Raw genomic sequence first — 18090 nt, 5'->3', positions numbered from 1 at the left:
AGGAGACGTCACTCTTGGTGTTGGCCTGGAAATGTAGGCCCAGGATCTTGATGCTGAGGGTTTGGAGTGATGGCCTGGTCATCAAGGAGTATTTGAATGTATTCCTTGATTTGGCGTGAGGGCGGACGACAAGAAGCTGTGAGTTTTTACGTGAACACGGGAGGCCACAGGCTTTAGCACATTGGCGTACTAAAAGTGAGATTCCATGGATTGGTGTGAGCTTCCTTTAATTTTTGTAACTCTTAGCACATGAGCAAGGTGCGCACAGGGCCGCTAGACGGGCGTGAGTGGTCGTGTGACATTCAGCGTGGCATTCAGCGAGAAGGCAGGGGGTAAACCCGTAGATGTGCTTGGTCAGTACACCATTTGTATTCGCGTGTTCGCGTGGGCTCGTAGCTGAATCGGTAGGACAACGGGCTCTCGCTTTGTTAGTCTATTAGTTCCAGGTTGGATTCCCGGCGATGCCGGTAAATTCTTTTATTTGTTCGCTGGAGTTTTCTGGTGACACCAACGGTCGCGAAAGAACCCTTGGGGGGTAGAGGTATAAAGCTTTGCTTTAAAAATGAGGTGTTAAATGCTGATGTTTTGCCGGAGATACAAGCAATGGGTTTGCTGTGATTAAGGCGTGCTGAAGTCCTGTGCGCTGGTTGAAGCAAGGGATGCCGATAGCGGGGATGATAGTAGTAGCTGTTAAGAAGGCATAGGCGGGCGATAATTCGGCGGGATTCTAGTGTTGGGAGGGAGAGCGAGAGTTTTATTGCAGTGACGCTGGTTCTAGGGGAGTATTGCGAAGATATGAAGCGGGCGGCGCGGTTTTGAATGTACTCAAGTTTTGTTGTTAGGTACGCTTGGGACGGATGCCAGATAGGTGCCGCATATTCAAGTTTCGGGCGTACGAAAGTTATATAAGCTAGTTTTTTTACTTCGGAGGATGCGCACTTGAGGTTGCGTCGAAGGTAGCCAAGAGATCTAGATGCTGCAGAGATTGTATCGATATGGGTAGTCCAGGATAAAGATGAAGTCAAGTTAACCCCGAGATATTTATAAGATGACACCGAGGCGATGGGAGTGGAATTAATGGAGTAGGGGTAGGAAACTGCAGTACGTTTGCGAGTAAAGGACAACGATTTGCACTTAGCTATGTTTAAAGGGACACTGAAGTGAATTTGTCAAGCTCCCGTTTTTGCTTGCACTGCGTAGACTGGCTCAAATTAGCACACTTTTCATCGTTTATTCGGTTGACAAATCGGTAATTATTTTACAAAGCGTGAAAGAAGAAAAACTACCATGCGCGGTTTGCGGCGGCCGCACCAACTAAAGCTGTGACGTTAGGAGGAGCGGACACCGTCATTGGACGATGCCCAAGGTGAGCAAGCAAACAAGTTTCGGTTTCGGCTTCGGTTCTGTAAAACACAACCGTTGGCGTTGTTGGATGGGCATTCTCAATAACTCAGTAATCATCGTACCGCGCTTCTGCCATGTTGTCAGCTGTAAAAATGCACAAAGATAAGCCTCCTAGGACGGATCGGAATCATAGCATTCACTAACCGAAACCTACGCAGTGCATGAACGCCCTCCGCGTACCCGCAGACGCCCAAATGTCATGCGCTTTTCCCCCATATTTGGAGCTTGCCTCCCTCATGCCTGTGTCGTAAAAAGCGTGTTCGCACCAGGCCAAGGGTCTGTTCATTCTGGCCTGTGCCCACTGCCTGCAAGCAGTCGGTGCTTATGGCAACAGCACGCCAACGAGAACTCGCTAGCGCGCCAGTGCCAGCCTGCGCGCGTTTTGTGAACTAGTTCGTGAAGCCATGAACGTTGGCCCAAAACCGGTGAACTCAATAGAGAAACCATCGGCGGAAAACGAAAAAGGTAACTTACAAAAAAAAAAACCACGTACCCGCGGGGATTCGAACTCGTGACTTGCAAAATACTTGCGGTGGCATTCCTAGCAACTCAGACCGCTAGGCCACGGAGCTTTTTTTTTTTTTTTTTTTTTTTTTTTTTTTTTTCTTTATTTCCAAACAAGCACCGCTTTTACAAACATAAACATCAGTGTCACAACAAACCCATACTAAAACATAAAATCGCTGCTCCCGCTCTGGGATGCAGCGCTGGTGGCTAAAATATCTTTATCTTTGTTAGCCTTTCAACTTGTGACAGCCATTCCGGAACACTTTGTTGGGCCTTTTTCAATTCCACAAACGAAACAATAGCCTCCTGAAAATACTCTCTGACTGGGCGCGCGTCAATGTCCGAGTGACGGACTGCCAGCCGACACCTCCATATGCTGTGCAGGCCCAATAACATTATTAGATCTAGCGGTACACCCTCCTCATCATGTTCAACGGACAAATACCGGATGCCACGGGCATCGACTGGCAGATCTTTTTTCAACGTACGCTGCAGCACATCCCAAAAGAATACACCATCCCAACAGTCGATGAAGACATGTTCAATGGTTTCCGGTTTCTTGCACAACCAACACTGTTCCCCCCATGGCATAAAGAGGCCCTTTTCTTGCATCCATGTCTTAACAAGGAGTGTTCCGGTATGTAATTTAAAGAAAAACGTTTTAATCCCTGGTGCAACTGGCATTTTCTTGACCCGCTTTAACACATCTCGACCAGGGCCTGCTGAGTACGTTATTCTGTACAACGGAACCGGGAGAACTGTATCACAAAGATCACCGTACAGTCGCTTTCTTGAAACTGCACTCAGATAATCCAACGAAAATCGCACAGCTAGAAAACGAAATGACTCAACAACTTCTTTTAGGTAGCCACGTATACCTCCCGGCAAACATAATGTCGTAACTATAAACTCTGGCAGAACCCTGCCTAATCTAATTTGACAAACCGTGCGCAAAAACGGGTCTTTAACATCCCGCAAAAAAAGAAAACGGTTTACCAACTGACGTAAAAAGAAATGCGTTAACCCTAAACCCCCATCACGAACGCGCCGAAAGAGGTTTGTACGACTGGTTCGTTCCCAGGACGAACCCCAAATAAATACTGCAAAAACACGGTGCAGCTTTTGAACATTCGCCCGTGAACAATGGAGTACTTGCAATACATACCAAAGTTTGCTCACCATGAATAGGTTGCAAACCGTCGCGCGAGCAAAGATGGACAAATTTGTGCCCTTCCACTTCTCTGCCTTTTCTCGTAGCTCCACAGCTTGTTTCCGCCAATAAGGGTCACTATCGGTATAATACTCTAGCGGCACGCCTAGGTACTTCACGGGCGTCGTTACCCACTTGATATTCTTAAATACCACCGGTGTTGCACTCCACTCTCCATGCCATATTCCCAGGCACTTCTCCCAGTTCACGGCGCATCCACTCACATGACAAAACCATTTCACTAAGTTAACGACTTGAGAGACGCTTTCTTGATCTGCGCAGAAAATAGCAATATCGTCTGCGTAAGCTAAAACTCGTACCTCGGCTGCATGAAGTTGAAATCCCTTGACAGTTTCATTTCTCATTATGGCTAAACACAAGGATTCAATGTATATGCAGAAGAGGAGAGGTGACAGAGGACACCCCTGCCTCACCGACCTCTGCACTTCTATGCGCCTTCCCAACCCCTTGTTAACAATTATTCTGGTCGTACACTTGTTGTAGGCCATGCGAACACCTTCTAGGATAACAGAGCCGATGTTAACGTGCTCTAATACTGCCATAAGCCCATCGTGTGGCACGCGGTCGAACGCTTTATCGAGGTCCACTTGTAGCATTGCTACACCGGTATGCATCACATCACAGCTCTCGAGTACACTCCGAGCCTTGTGTATGTTCGTGACAATTGATCGTCCTTTTATCCCACATGTTTGATGCGGTCCCACTATGATGCCAATAACAGTCTGTAACCTTTTAGCCAGTATTTTCATGAGTATTTTGTAGTCAACGTTAGTTAAGCTTATTGGGCGGTACGACGTCACCTGACGAAGTTTGACAGTGTCTTCTGTTTTAGGAATTAAAATGGTGTGCGCAGCCGAAAACGACGGTGGCAGCACCCCTAACGTAAAAGCTTCTCTAAATACTGCCGTTAACACAGGGGATATCTCATGTTTAAGGAACTTATAAAAAGCCGCGCTCAAGCCATCAGGACCTGGTGACTTTCCCAGGTTTAGGTTATTAATCGCTTCTTTCACTTCCTCTACCGTGATGGGGGATTCTAATAGTAACCTTGTTTCGTCATCGATTTTTGGCAGCAGAGACACAAATTCACGTTCAAACTTCTCAAGTTGAATAGCGCTTCGCGAAAACAAGGTACTGTAGTGCTCAAAAAAAGCACGTTCTATGTCTATGTTTTCGCCGCTGACTACGCCGTTGTACTCAATTTCTGTTATTTCGTTGCGGCGAGCGTATCTTTTTTCTGTCCCCAGTGCTCTCTTGGTGGGCATTTCGCCCGCTATCCATTTTTCCGCTCTCGCTCTGACGAGCGCTGCGTGATAACGTTCGGCGTCTATCAGCTCAAGTTTTGCTTTTGTGGCCTTTATCTCATCTTTACACGACCCCGGGACTTGGCTTTCTTCTTCCAACATTGCCTGCAAACAAGTTCGCAAGACGCTTTCTTGCTTTTGTCTTTCCTTCTTAATAGCGGTTCCTCTTTCGATTGCTTGCATTTTTGTTTCTTGCTTAAAGTGCTCCCATTGAACTCCTAATTTTTCGCTGCTACTATTACCAATATTTTCTACAGTTGCTCTTACTTGCTGCATAAAAAGATCGTCCTCTAACAGTTTATCGTTAAATTTCCATAGATCCCATGTAAATTTACTTCTGTTTTCGTTTTTACTTCCCAGACAAAACGATACTAAGCAGTGGTCGGAGAACGAAACCGAGCGCACGTTGTAGTCACAACACCATGGCAGCAGCTCAGCTGAAATATACGCCCTATCCAAGCGGGCGTGGCTAGCCCCTTGGAAATGCGTATAATGTACATCTCTTCCACTGCTAACACACTCTCCCACGTCCTCTAAACCAAGATCGTTCACCATTTCAGATAATAAAGTTGTGCTTACGTCACGATAGGGTGTACAGCTGGTTTTGTCTCGTGCGGAGCATACACAGTTAAAGTCGCCCAATAACACTGTGTATCGATCACCACTGCAGTATTTTCTGATTTCCTCGAAAAAATCGCGTCTTTCTTGGACTCTTGTTGGTGCATAAACACAAATCACTCGCCACTGGCTTGTTGAAAAAGCAAAGTCACAAACTACGAAACGTCCGTTTAGGCACACTGTGACATTTTGGACTACCACCCCTAACGATTTTCGAATCAGGAGAACACATCCCGCCGACATTCCAACCGCGTGACTAACACATGCATAATAGTGTGCTGTAAAGGGACGCACCATACAGTCGGTCTGATCCTCACTTTCGACTTTCGTCTCCTGTATGGCGACGACGTCTAGGTCTCGCTCCGTAACCATGCGGTACAGCTGATTCTGCTTTCGCTTAGCTGAAAGTCCTCGTGCATTGAGGGTAGCTATTCGAAAGGGCTTACAGAGGGCCGTCATTTTGGAGGGACCAGACCAAGTGTAAAGTGCTTACCTTTATCTCGCGCCATACAGTGTGCCCGGTCCTATATGTGGTCAGGTGATTTTCGTGCCGCCTTTTCCCGGCGACGCCACCCCTGGCTTAGTAGTGGCGGCTCGCTGATTCTTCTTTCCCCGACCAGCCTGCCACGGCGGTTCTGGCTTTCGCTGGTTTGGTTCGTCCGCAGTCTCCGGGCCATCTTCGTGCCGACGCTTGCTCGGCTGAACCTCGAGGTCCATCCTCTCGCTCTCGTCCTTGGTGGTTCCAGCACTGTCCCCGTCTTGAGCGGTGGCCTGCCGAGGCGGATCGTCTGCTGGCGCGCTACGCCCCTCCGCCTTCAGTGGCTTGCTCTCGTCCTTTCTTGTGGTATCCGCGTCCGTTTCCGGCTCGGGGTGGTGGTGGGTCCTGGGTTCAGGTGCTGCGGGTGCCGCTGCTCCCTCTGCTTCTTCCTCGTCCATAACGAGTTCGCTGTTGTCACTTTCCAGGCCTCGACCCACAGCCCGAGCGTACGAGCGGGTGCAGTCCGCCTTCTCGTGCCCAAAGGCGTGGCATTCCGAGCACCTGGGGGCCCGGCATTCTCGGCGAATGTGCCCGGCTCTGCGGCACCTGAGGCACAGTGGGGATCGCCCAGGCACCGCGACGAGCGCCGTGCCGGGGCCTAACCGCAGCTGGTGGGGAAGCCTGTCCGGCGTGACACCTTCATGCAAAACTAGGCGCACAATCCGGGTTGTCGACTCGGAGCTCTCAAAGTCCTGAACACGCCACTTGTCACTCGTCACCTCCTTCACGTCGCCGTACTCGGCGAATATCTTCCTTATAGTCTCGTTGGTAACGTTGAAGGCAACCCAGTGCAGCTTCACCCGAAGTTCGTGCCTTACGGGGTCGACTACAAGGCATGGCCGTCCTTTCACGCTCAAAGGGCCGCTTTCCAGCAGTTTTTTCTTCGCTCCGTCCGTCCGAAAATTTATCAGCCAGACGTGGGACATCTGGTAGGCCCCTATGCCACAAACTTCCTGTATCACTCCAGTGTCCTTCAACGGCTGCCTGAAGTCGTCAATTCTGTACGGTCGACCGCCGACGTCGCAGTGCAGAACAACCACACGATTCATCGCTTCTCCGGTGGGCAGGGGGGGCAGAACAACACGGTAATCCTTGGGCAACGAAGAAACCGGTTCACCACGGCCGGCATCGGCCGTTATCGCAGCTCGCACGGAGCCGTCCATCCTGCGTCCGCTCCTATCGGCAGCCGGAAACAGAATGCTAGGCCACGGAGCGGGCTCCGCTGGGGTATATATTGTACAACCAGTTTACACTTTTATTTAGTTTTGGCATTTCAAGCAGCTTCGGTGACTATTTGTTGTATTGCGCTCGTGCAGTAAGCGTCGCCCGAGTTTCCAAAATAGCTCACGTCTAGCAATTGCATTTCGTAGACGGAAAAGCGTTCGCAGATGCGTAGTCCTGCTGCTGGCCGCTGTGCTGGTTCGCCCAGCGCAAAAAAGTGCTTCCCGCACCCTAGTTTTACGCTGTACGGTAAAAATATCAGTTGATTTTATTTCCTTAGTACCTATATTGACTTCGCTGACTCTTCTCCAGCCTTCAAGAGGCCTTATATTTTCCTACTGACATACCAGTCAGCGAAGCGTCGCATGTGCGCTTGTGCAGCGCTTGTGTGAAGCGACCTTGACTTGGAGCTAGATACAGTGTACAAACTAACCAAGTAAAGAAAGGCAAATTCTACCATTCACAAACGTGTCCTGGCTTCGTTTCAACTGAGCGAACGGATTGCGACGACACGTCGGCGGCCGGCGGACGAAACGCTGGGCCGACTGACTCTGTCTGAAGGCCGGGGAGCCGTGCAGTAGCGCAGCCAATTGCCAGCTTATCCCCTCCTGACGTCACATGAAAACGCCACAGAAAACGGGCGAGCGTAAAGCGAGGAGAACAGCATTTTCGAATTAATTTTTCTACTAAATAAAATCGCGTAAACGCGCCCAGGGTGGTCGAAACTTGGCCTGGGGACTCCGGACTACAATTTGCGCAAGTAATCCCGCAATGTTTACATATCACTTCAGTGTCCCTTTAATGGCATGAGCCATTTATCGCACCATGAAGCAATGAGGTCGAGGTCGCTTTGAAGAGTTGAAACATTGTCGGGGTTGTTTATGACGGTGTAGACGACGCAATCGTCAGCGAAAAGTCGAAGATGGGATTTTATGCAAACGGGCAAATCATTCACGTAGATAAGAAAAAGGAGGGGCGATAAGGCGGCGCCTTGCGGTACACCAGAGGTTACTTTGGTGAGGGCAGATTGATAGTTGTTGGTGAAGGTAAACTGCATGCGTCCTGAAAGAAAGTGCTGAATCCAACGTAACAAATTAGAAGGGAGACCAAGACAGCTTAGCTTACGAATGAGGTGATTATGAGGTACACGATCGAAAGCTTTGGCGAAATCAAGGAAAACCGCATCAACCTGAAGATTATTATCCATGAAGTGAAGTATGTCTTGTGTAAATTCGGCCAGCTGTGTATCACAGGAATGATGTTTGCGGAACCCATGTTGTTGCGGATAGAAGAAATTAATTGATTCAAGGTGGTTTATGATACTAGACGGTATAATATATTCAAGCAGTTTTGAAGAAATGCACGTCAAAGAGATTGGACGGTAGTTAGAAGGGATTGACCTGTCGCCTGACTTGAAAACAGCTGCTATCTGGGCTTTTTTCCAATCGTCCGGAACGGTACCTGTTTGAATAGATTGTGTAAAAATTAAAGAGAGAAGAAGACTAGAATAATCAGAAGTGTTTTTAAGAAGTTTGGGAGTAATGCCATCACAGCCAGCGGAAGAAGAAGATTTGAGGTTCTGAATCAGGGAAGAAATTCCGTCAGGGCGGATGTCGAAAGTCGGGAGGGTAGAGGAGGAGGAAATCAGAGGGGGGAAGGAGGAAGCAGTTGGATCCACGGGGGTAAATGTTGATGTGAAGTAGTCATTCAGAACTGATGCGCAATCTTCACTATGAATTGGTCTGCCGTCGGAATCGACGAGTTCGATTAGGGTGGTCCTTGACTTAGGGGAAAGCAGTCGCCAGAACTTATTGGGGTTCGACTTCAAAATTGATAGCAAATCTACAGAGAAATATTTTTCTTTGGCTTTACCCAGTTCTTTTATGTACTGATCTGCGCACTGATGATATTTTGTCCAAGCGTCAGCAGTGTTTCCTAATTTTGCAGATCTGTACAGGCGCTTTTTTCTGTTAAGTAGGGATTTCAATCGTTTGGTAAACCACGGATTGTGTGAATCCGTTTTCACAGACATTGTTGGAATGAATTGATTTTTGAGGCCTATAAGTTTATTCTTAAATATTTCCCAGTTTGCATTAACGGTGCGACTTTGGTAGGTATCCAGAAAATTTTCGTAAAATAGGGCTAGATCCCTATTTATAGCATCGTAGTTGCCTCTTTTATAATCGGTAATCTTTTTATATTCAGGCGATTTTTTTCGTAAACGCAAGGATAGGCAAATGTGAAAAAAGCTGTGATCACTGAAGTTGGGCAACACAGTTACACTAGTTACATCATCAGGGTTCGTGGTAAGTAGAAGGTCTAGCGTGTGGTTACCTCTGGTGGGGCATGAAATGACTTGATGCAAGTTAAAGTCAAGAGTAAGCTGAATGAATTGGTTCGGATCGCTTGTTGGGGAGGTATTTGGAGTGGAAAGTAGAGGCCAACTGATTGAAGGATAGTTGAAATCGCCGAACAAAAATAGGGGTGCATCAGGAAATTTTTCGTTGACGGTGGTTAGAGCACGCATGAGCAACGAGCAGAACGAAGTGTGGCTATCGGGAGGCCGCTAGCAGATGCCAAATACAGCGGTAAGAGTGCGATGTCGCACACACACCCAAGCGAGTTCAAGGCAGTCGTCGCACGATATGAAAGATGAAGATAGGGTGTTGCGTACAGCAATGAGAACGCCACCACCCCTGCGCTCCAACCGGTCGCGGCGATAAACGGAAAAGTTAAGATTTGTCGGGAGTACTTCATTATCAACAATCTCAGGGTGCAGCCAAGTTTCGGTTAGGAGTACAACGTCAGCATTTACGTCTTCGATTAAACTGTGGAGGTGATCACGTTTAGGTAATATGCTGCGACAATTTGTGAAGGCCACGTTTAAAGGTTGGTATGATAACGGTCGAGGGTGTGATGAAATGGGGAAAGAAGGGCTGTGCACGGGGCGTCAATCTGTGCTAGACGATGCATTTGTAAATAATTCACTTGTTTTCTGCTGGGCTGTTAACTCTTGGGTGCATTCAATAATGCTATCCGACAACGAATCATAAGAAAAAAAAAATCGCGCCAATCCACCCTGTGAATGTGGTTGGAAAGCAAAGCTGTAAACGGCACCCAAAACGATTACCCATGCGACTTCCCTTAAATTCACTCACGTCGCTCTACATTACGGAAACCATAGAGAAGTGAAATGCACTTAACCACACCCTTTATTAGTTCAAAGAGATATTCTTGCTAAGGTTAAATCAATGCATGATGCATGAACGATGGTGTGTTGAGTTGTATTGGGGAAGGGCATGAGTGGAAACTTTTTTAATGAAATAAAAGGGAGCTCAAACCAGGTGTCAGATGATCTGACTTCTCCGTCGCTGCCGAGGGAGACGGAGGCGACGAGATCGGCTGCAGGTACGAAGGAGGTGGAGGAGGCGCAGCAGGAGAAAACACTTGTATTCCGATTTCTAAATGGCCGAGTGCGCTGCCCAGGGGAGTGGTTCCTTCATCACTGGAGCCCATATGCAGTCCGCGTCGCCAGTGCTCTGTCCACCAGCTGAAGCTGGGTAGGCAGAGAGGGGCTGGGCAGCAGCATCTGCCATTGCTCTTGTTGGGTAGTTTACGGAAATAGAGGAGGCTTCTGAGGGCTAAAGTTGCACACCCCGATTATGTAGCGGAGTGTTTCTACTTCAGAGAAAAATTTACATTCAGCGTTGTAGCGATTCTTGTGCATTAAGTGAAGACGCGCCAGGTGTGGGAAGGAGCCAGATTGTATAAGGGTAGTTTGTTGTTCTCTGCAAAGGTCAGGGTAAGGTGAAGGAGGTTAGTTCTGGAGTTCGCCACGATGATGGCGTACCGGTGCCCTCGATGTTGGGAGGCGTCTGTGTAGATAACTGCATTATCCCCAGCGAGGGTGGTGTTGATCGCGTCAGCCCGTGTTTCTAGGCGACCCTCGTCGTGTGAGGGGTACACATTTCTAAGCAATGGGAGCATCTTTAGTTCTTGTCGCCAAGAGTCCGGGGGTACATCAAGCAGAGTGACATTCTGTGCTGCCCGGCCAATCTATTGAAGGATGCGGTGACCAGACGCAGTTATGCTCAGTCGTAACTTCTGATTAGAAAGATGGCCCTCTATCAGCTCTTCCACTGTATTGTGGAGCCCCGCGCTAAGCAGGCTCTCTGTGGACGCACTCATGGGAAGACGAACGGCCTGCTCAACCGCCTTTCTAATCATTATATAAAGCATCTTTACGTCCTCCTCACCGAGAATAAGACAAGGGTTGACGTAAGTGATTCTCGAGAGGACAAAAGCTTGAATTTGATCGAAAGGTATCGGATTCCTTGAGGCCTCGCTTCTTGGTGGCAACTCGCCTGATAATGTGCATGATTTGATTGATGCTGTGTTTGAGGCGCTGCAAGGGTACGCCACGCTTTTGTATTGGACTGGAGATGTAGGCCCAGGATCTTGATACTGGGGCTTTGAGTGATGGCATGGCCATCAAAAGGTATTTTAACGTGTTCCTTGGTGTGTAGTTTGGCGCGAGGGCGTACGACAAGGAGCTGTGATTTGTTACGTGAACAGTCGAGGCCGCAGGCTTTAGCACATTGGCGTACTAGAAGAGAGATGCCATGCGTTGGCGTGCGCTTCCATTAATTGTTGTAACTCCTAGCACATGCGCAATCCGCCTACAGGGCCGCTAGACGTGCCGTGGGTGGAGCGCACAGCAGCGCGAGATGTCGCTTGAAGCTATCACGTCGCATTCACCGAGAATGCAGGGGGTAAACCCGTTGGTGTGCTTGGTGAGTGCACCTCATTTCTCCCCCGTTTCTGCGTGGGCTCGTAGCTAAATCGGTAAGACAACGGGCTCTCGCTTTGTTATACCGTTAGTTCCAGGTTCGATTCCTGGCGGTGGCAGTGAGTTCTTTTATTTGTTCGTGGGAGTTTTCTGGTGACACCAACGGTCGCGAAAGAACCCTTTGGGGGGTAGAGGTAGAAAGCTTTGCTTTAAAAACTCCCACCTCCCCTCGCGGGAACCCCTGTGTAGATGCGACGCATAGGCGGAGCGGCGAAGGGACCGCGTTTTATAGCGCGCATAACGTTGAGGGGACTGCGTAAAGCCCGTTCTACATGGAGCGAATTTTGCCTGCGAATCCGCTGGAACGAACATTCGCACTTGCGAAGTTCGCAATGCCTGGAATTGTCGTCTACATGGGGCCTGCGAACGCCGCGATTTTCGCATTTCAGACGCGCGTTGTTTGCAGACTGAATTAAGTTTACCAACAGCAAAGGTTGTTGTGATTCTATCAAGGGTGGTTTTATTTTACTTTCTTGGCAAGTTGTTTCTGCCTGGTTGCGGTAAATATAAGTTTATTTGCGGTTTTATATAAGAATCGCCAATTCTGTATCAATATACGCACACACAGCAGAGAAGACAAACGTTTTGGTGTGCTCGCGCTTTTGTCGCGCTCATACAAGCAATGCCATCTGGTTTCCAAGCGAGCAAGTGGTGCCGAGCTGTGCTCCTATTGGCCGCAGGTCCGGCCCCTCTACGCCGCACACGCCGCACGAGCGGCGTTTGCTCGACCGCTTCAAATGTTTGGCACTTTGCCGCAGCAACGAAAAAAGGTGTTTTTGCCGCACGAGCGGCGCCGCATCAGCGAATTCGCAGGCGAAATCGCTCCATGTAGTACGGGCTTAAGCCGGTCCCAGTCGATGACGACGTTAACGTACTTGTAAAGCGGCGTGGACTCTAGGTGTTTGAGCCAAGCGTGGATGTTGCTTCGCCGGAGAACGGCACACCGGTTATATGCGCAGCGCGCCCGAAGGAGAGGAAACCGCGGAAGATAGAGTACTGCACATGCGCCGGCCCCAGCGCGTCTGCCGCGGCTATGAGCAACGTGCCGCGGCTATGACGCAGCACAATCCAACACAATCCACTTTAATCCAATCCAATCCAAATCCAATCCAATTCAATTCAATCCAAGCCAAGCCAAGCCAAGCCAAGCCAAGCCAATCCAATCCAATCCAAGCCAATCCAATCCAATGCCCCTCGCCAGAGAGTGTTCGCTATCGGAGAGGAGAGGGGGTGAGCGGTGGAGAGTGCAGCTGGCGCGGCGAGGAGAATGGGGGAGGGGTGGACAACGCCGACGACGACGACGGCGACCGCCGGAGGGACAAGGCGAGTTAATTGATTGATTGATTGTGGGGTTTAACGCGCCGACGCAACGCAGGCGATGAGGCGCGCCGTAGTGGAGGGCTCCGGATTAATTTTGACCACCTGGGGATCTTTAACGTGCGCCGAAATCTCGTACACACGGGCGTTTTTGCTTTTCGCCTCCATCAGAAAAGCGGCCGCCGCGGCCGGGAATCGAACCCGCGACCTCGTGCTCAGCAGCACAACGCCTTAGCCACTGAGCCACCGCGGCGGGTAAGGCGAGTTAATCAGATGCTCTGCATCTAAAACAGCGTTTTCCAACCAGAAGTTTGTCAAGTTTTAGTTTAAAAGCACATTTTGCAGGACGGATGTACTTTAGCAGCTTGGAGCGAGCCAGGCGAGTGGCAGCAGCAAAATCTTCTCTGATGTCGTAGTTAGTACCTTTCAACTTGATTCCACAAGACAGGATGCCATCTTTTGATTTGTAGTTATTAAATTTAACAATAATGTGTCGTTTTTTGTCGGCCGAAAAGGTACCAATGCGGTGGGCTCGCTCAATGTTGCTAGAAAGCAGCGGCAAGGTGAGCTGGGTTGAACAAAATGTTATAACCTTTTCTTCTGATTGTTCCCAAGTTTTCTTGGGATCATCGTCGATACCAATAAAAAGAAGATTATTCCTGCGCATGCGGTTGCTAACGTCGATGTTAGCAGCTTTTAGGGTGGCAAGTTCCTGTTTTAACTGGCCTGTTTCAGCATGCAGAGTCACTTGGCGAACACTGCTGACTAGATTCCACTGCTTTGATACGCTGCTCAAACGAGGATAGAAGATTGGAGTGGTGGTCACATACTTCTTTAAGCTTGTTTAAGTGGTCGCATACTTCTTTAAGTTTGTTCAACTCAGCGCGTAATTCGGTCTGACCGTCCTCAAGCTGCTTAATGGCTTCCAAGGCAGATGGAACAGGTTCAGATGGTCCAGGGTTTAGTTCGATATCTCGGGAGAGTAGTAATATTAAATCGGACAGTAAAGCACAGGTAATCATGTCACAGCACAAGCTCAAATTTACAAGGTGCTGAGGATGCCTGGGGCACAACACCAACAGCAGAAAACGATCACTAGAACGATAATGTTTTCAACGGTCAAGATAACTAACCTGGAAGGTTAACAGTACGTTGAACATTGTGGGTCATAGGGTGTTGTGCCCCAAGCGGGCGGCGTGGCTTGCTGGTTTATGTAGCGATCTGTCGGGCCATGTGATCGATGACGTAGAAGACGGTGGTTGCCACCATGCGAAGCGCAAACCAGCCAAAACTGGATTTGCGGGTGGGTTTCGACGTTCCACGGGAATTTTGACGCTCCAGGGTTGAAGCATAGGGGCTGGTCCGGGTGCCCATAGAGGGCTTGGAGACGGCGTGGTGCTGGCTGAGAGCGAGGATATAACTAACCTGGAAGGTTAACAGTGCGTTGAACATTGTGGGGCATAGGGTGTTGTGCCCCAAGCGGGCGGCGTGGCTTGCTGGTTTATGTAGCGATCTGTCGGGCCATGTGATCGATGACGTAGAAGACGGTGGTTGCCGCCATGCGAAGCACAAACCAGCCAAAACTGGATTTCCGGGTGGGTTTCGACGTTCCACGGGAATTTTGACGCTCCAGGGTTGAAGCATAGGGGCTGGTCCGGGTGCCCATAGAGGGCTTGGAGACGGCGCGGTGCTGGCTGAGAGCCAGGATACCACGGCCTGGAAGGTTAACAGTGCGTTGAACATTGTGGGGCATACGGTGTTGTGCCCCCACAACACTGTATGCCCCGTGTTTAGAATTGGTGTCCCGTGTTTAGAATTTGAATTCTAGACACACAAATTTCTTGAATAGTTACCTCGTATACAGGAAAGACAGGGATGACTGCACACACTCTTCTGGCGGTGTGGCCATAATCGTCCGGAAATCCTTAGCATGCCACCCTGTCACTTTAAACACTATCCTTGAGGCTGTAGCAATACGCTTAATAATATTTAATAGGTTGATAACGGTATGCTCCATATACATTCCTCCTGTTGTTATACTTTTGAGCTCTGACATCGAGGCGCTGGTTGACCAGCTGCCCGAACCATACATTCTAACAGGTGACCTTAATGCTCACAATTCTCTTTGGGGCTCTTCTCGTACGGATGCCCGGGGTCACCTGATAGAGAGGTTTCTTACATCCTCTGGAGCATGCCTTTTCAACAATAGACAGCCTACATATCATAACATAGGACACAACACATACTCATGTCTTGACTTGGCTATTGGCTCCGCAGTTCTCTTTCCTCTTCTCGAGTGGGGTGTGGGAACTGACCCCTATGGGAGTGACCACTTCCCCACCTCACTTACATATATAGGTAAAGGCCCAAGCAGTTCATCTTCCCATAATGGGTTCAATGAAGCACGAGCTAACTGGAACACATTTACAGAGACATCGAAACTACACTACACAACTATAAGACACGTACACGTAGATGAAGCCGCACAACTCCTCACGGCGCACATCCTCGACGCCGCCGAAAAGTCTATTCCCCACGCCTCTGGTGCCCCGCGCAATCAGCGGAGGCCGTGGTGGAATGAGGACTGTAGGCGGGCGCGAGAGGCCCAGAACAAGGCGTGGGGTATCCTCCGTCGGTACCCCAAGTCGAGAAACCTCCTCTTGTCCAAACGGGCCAAGGCATTCGGAAAACGTGTGCGCCGTGAAGCAAAAAGAGATAGTTGGCGCTCATTCATAACATCTATAAACTCGTACACAGACACACGCTAGGTATGGACACGCATACACAAACTCAAAGGACAACAGACACACAGCCTGCCCCTGGTCAGTACAACAGGGGACACACTGGAAGACCAGGATGACACACTCGCACAACATTTCCAACACGTGTCCAGTTCAGCACACTACACGAACACTTTCCTGAAACATAAAGCCTCTTGCGAAAAGAAGTCCCTACACGACAACAACAAATGACAGACTTCTTACAACTCCCTGTTTCCACTACATGAGCTGAGGGCTGCTCTGAGCACGTGTAAACCCTCAGCTCCAGGCCCAGACAACATTACATACACAATGATACAACACCTACACACAGACACACTTGAAGCACTTCTACATCTATATAATAAAATATGGCATTCGGGGCACATTCCACACTCTTGGAGGGAGGCCATTGTAGTGGCTTTCTTGAAAGAGGGAAAGGACCCGTCGTCCCCCTCAAGTTACCTTCCAATAGCCCTGACGAGCTGCCTGTGCAAGCTCTTCGAGAAGATGATCAATCGTAGGCTCGTGTACTTCCTCGAGTACAATGGTCTTCTCGAGAGCTGCCAGGCAGGCTTTAGGGTGGGGCGATCGACAAGCGATCAACTGGTTGCACTTGACTCATACATCAAGGATGCCTTCGTGCATAAGAAGTACTGCTTAACCGTCTTTTTCGATCTCGAGAAGGCCTACGACACCGCTTGGCGTTATGGGATCCTTAGTGACCTCAGGTGATTCGGTGTTTCGGGTAATATGTGTAACACCCTTGTAAGTTATTTGTCGGAGAGAGCGTTCAGAGTAAGAGTTGGTTGTGCAGTTTCAAAGGTTCACGTCCCAGAAAATGGCGTGCCTTAAGGTGGCGTGTTGAGTTGCACTCTCTTTATAGTAAAGATGAACTCTCTTGGAAAGGCACTGCCACCAACAATCTCTTATTCTATGTATGTAGACGACGTGGAAATATCTTTTAAATCATGTAATATGTCAATATGCGAACGTCAAGTCCAGCTTGGTGTCAAGAAGCTTGCCGGCTGGGCAGACAAGAATGGGTTTAAATTGAATCCTGCTAAAAGCTCCTGCGTTGGGTTCTCCAGGAAGCGCGGGGTCCATCCGGACCCAGACATTACTCTGAATGGCGTGTCGCTTCCTGTGAACAAGGAGCACAAGTTCTTAGGTGTTGTGTTTGACCAGAAACACACATTCATTCCACACATCAAGAAACTTAAACATAAATGTCTATAAACAATGAATATACTTAAGGTTCTCTTCCACCAATCGTATGGTTCAGACAAAGAACTCCTACTACGGCTCTATACTGCTTTGGTTGGGTCTCGTTTAGACCATGGCAGTGTGGTATATGGGTCGGCGACTGAAATAGCGTTGCAAATGCTTGACCCAGTGCTACACTTGGGGCTACGGCTTGCGTAGGGTGCTTTTCGCACTAGCCCTGTCGAGAGTCTGTATGCCGAGTGTAATAAGTAGAGCCTTGAGAACCAACGGACGTACATGGACTTACTTTATGCTTTTAAAATTTCATCGCTGAATAACCATCCTTTTCATCATGTCTTTAACGACACAGCCACATCTGTGCTTTTTGTAAATCGCCAATCCGTTCCTCTGCCCTTTTCACTTAGAGTGAGAGAGCGAGCCTCGGATCTGAGCGCTTCGTTTTTAGATGTGTACAGATCATCCTTTTCAGACATTTTACCTCCTTGGAAAGTTCGTCCTGTGTCCTCCGACCTTTCTTTTATGAAACTTGACAAAAATCGGGTAACGCGAGCTGCAATACTGCAGCACTTTCTTTGCAATTTAAATACCCACGTGCAGAATTCTACAGTGACGCTTCTAAAACCTCCACTATGGTGTCTTGCGCTGCTCATGGTCCGAATTTCAATGCTGCCACAACCATGAGTGTGCACGCAACAATTTTTTCAGCATAAGCGTATGGAATTTTACTTATTGTACGACACATTCTTGAGAACCAGTTCCCAAATCCATCATCTATACAACAGATTCTTTGAGTGTTGTTCGCGCACTGGCATCGCACAAGCCCTCCAAAAACCACATAGTTAATCTTGTATTCAACACTATTATGTCGTGTATGCACAAAAGCATGAGCTGCTCCTCTGCTGGGTCCCAGGACACGCAGGGATCGCTGGGAACGAGTTGGTAGACAAGAGGGCCGCTGCTGCTGCACTCAGGAACACTGTAGACATTACAACGATACCCTACACAGACCTCAAGCCACACATAAGGCAACACCTGCGCAGAACATGGCAAACACTGGGATGAACAGACAGACAACAAACTACATGTAATAAAGCCACACTTGGGACGGTACACAG

General features: G+C 48.9%; 1 protein-coding gene across 1 annotated transcript; it reads right to left on the bottom strand.

Moving 5' to 3' along the window:
• Window positions 1–2008: 2008 nt before the first annotated feature.
• On the bottom strand, window positions 2009–6782 carry LOC144177438 (uncharacterized). The gene has a single exon (XM_077705263.1). It carries the CDS (start codon window positions 6763–6765, stop codon window positions 5599–5601), a length of 1167 nt encoding a protein of 388 aa, XP_077561389.1. The 5' UTR covers window positions 6766–6782; the 3' UTR covers window positions 2009–5598.
• Window positions 6783–18090: the final 11308 nt, after the last annotated feature.

This window comes from Haemaphysalis longicornis, unplaced genomic scaffold (genome assembly GCF_048455015.1).
Source record: "Haemaphysalis longicornis isolate Haplotype H1 unplaced genomic scaffold, Haemaphysalis longicornis Haplotype H1 scaffold_1, whole genome shotgun sequence".
NCBI classification, from domain to species: Eukaryota; Metazoa; Arthropoda; class Arachnida; order Ixodida; family Ixodidae; genus Haemaphysalis; species Haemaphysalis longicornis.
The sequence above is the reverse complement of the archived record's forward strand: the minus strand, read 5'-3'. Positions and strand labels throughout refer to the sequence as shown.

What these genes read in the sequence shown, in the direction of transcription:
- LOC144177438 (XM_077705263.1), bottom strand. Translation starts at nt 6,765, where the DNA reads ATGGACGGCTCCGTGCGAGCTGCGATAACGGCCGATGCCGGCCGTGGT.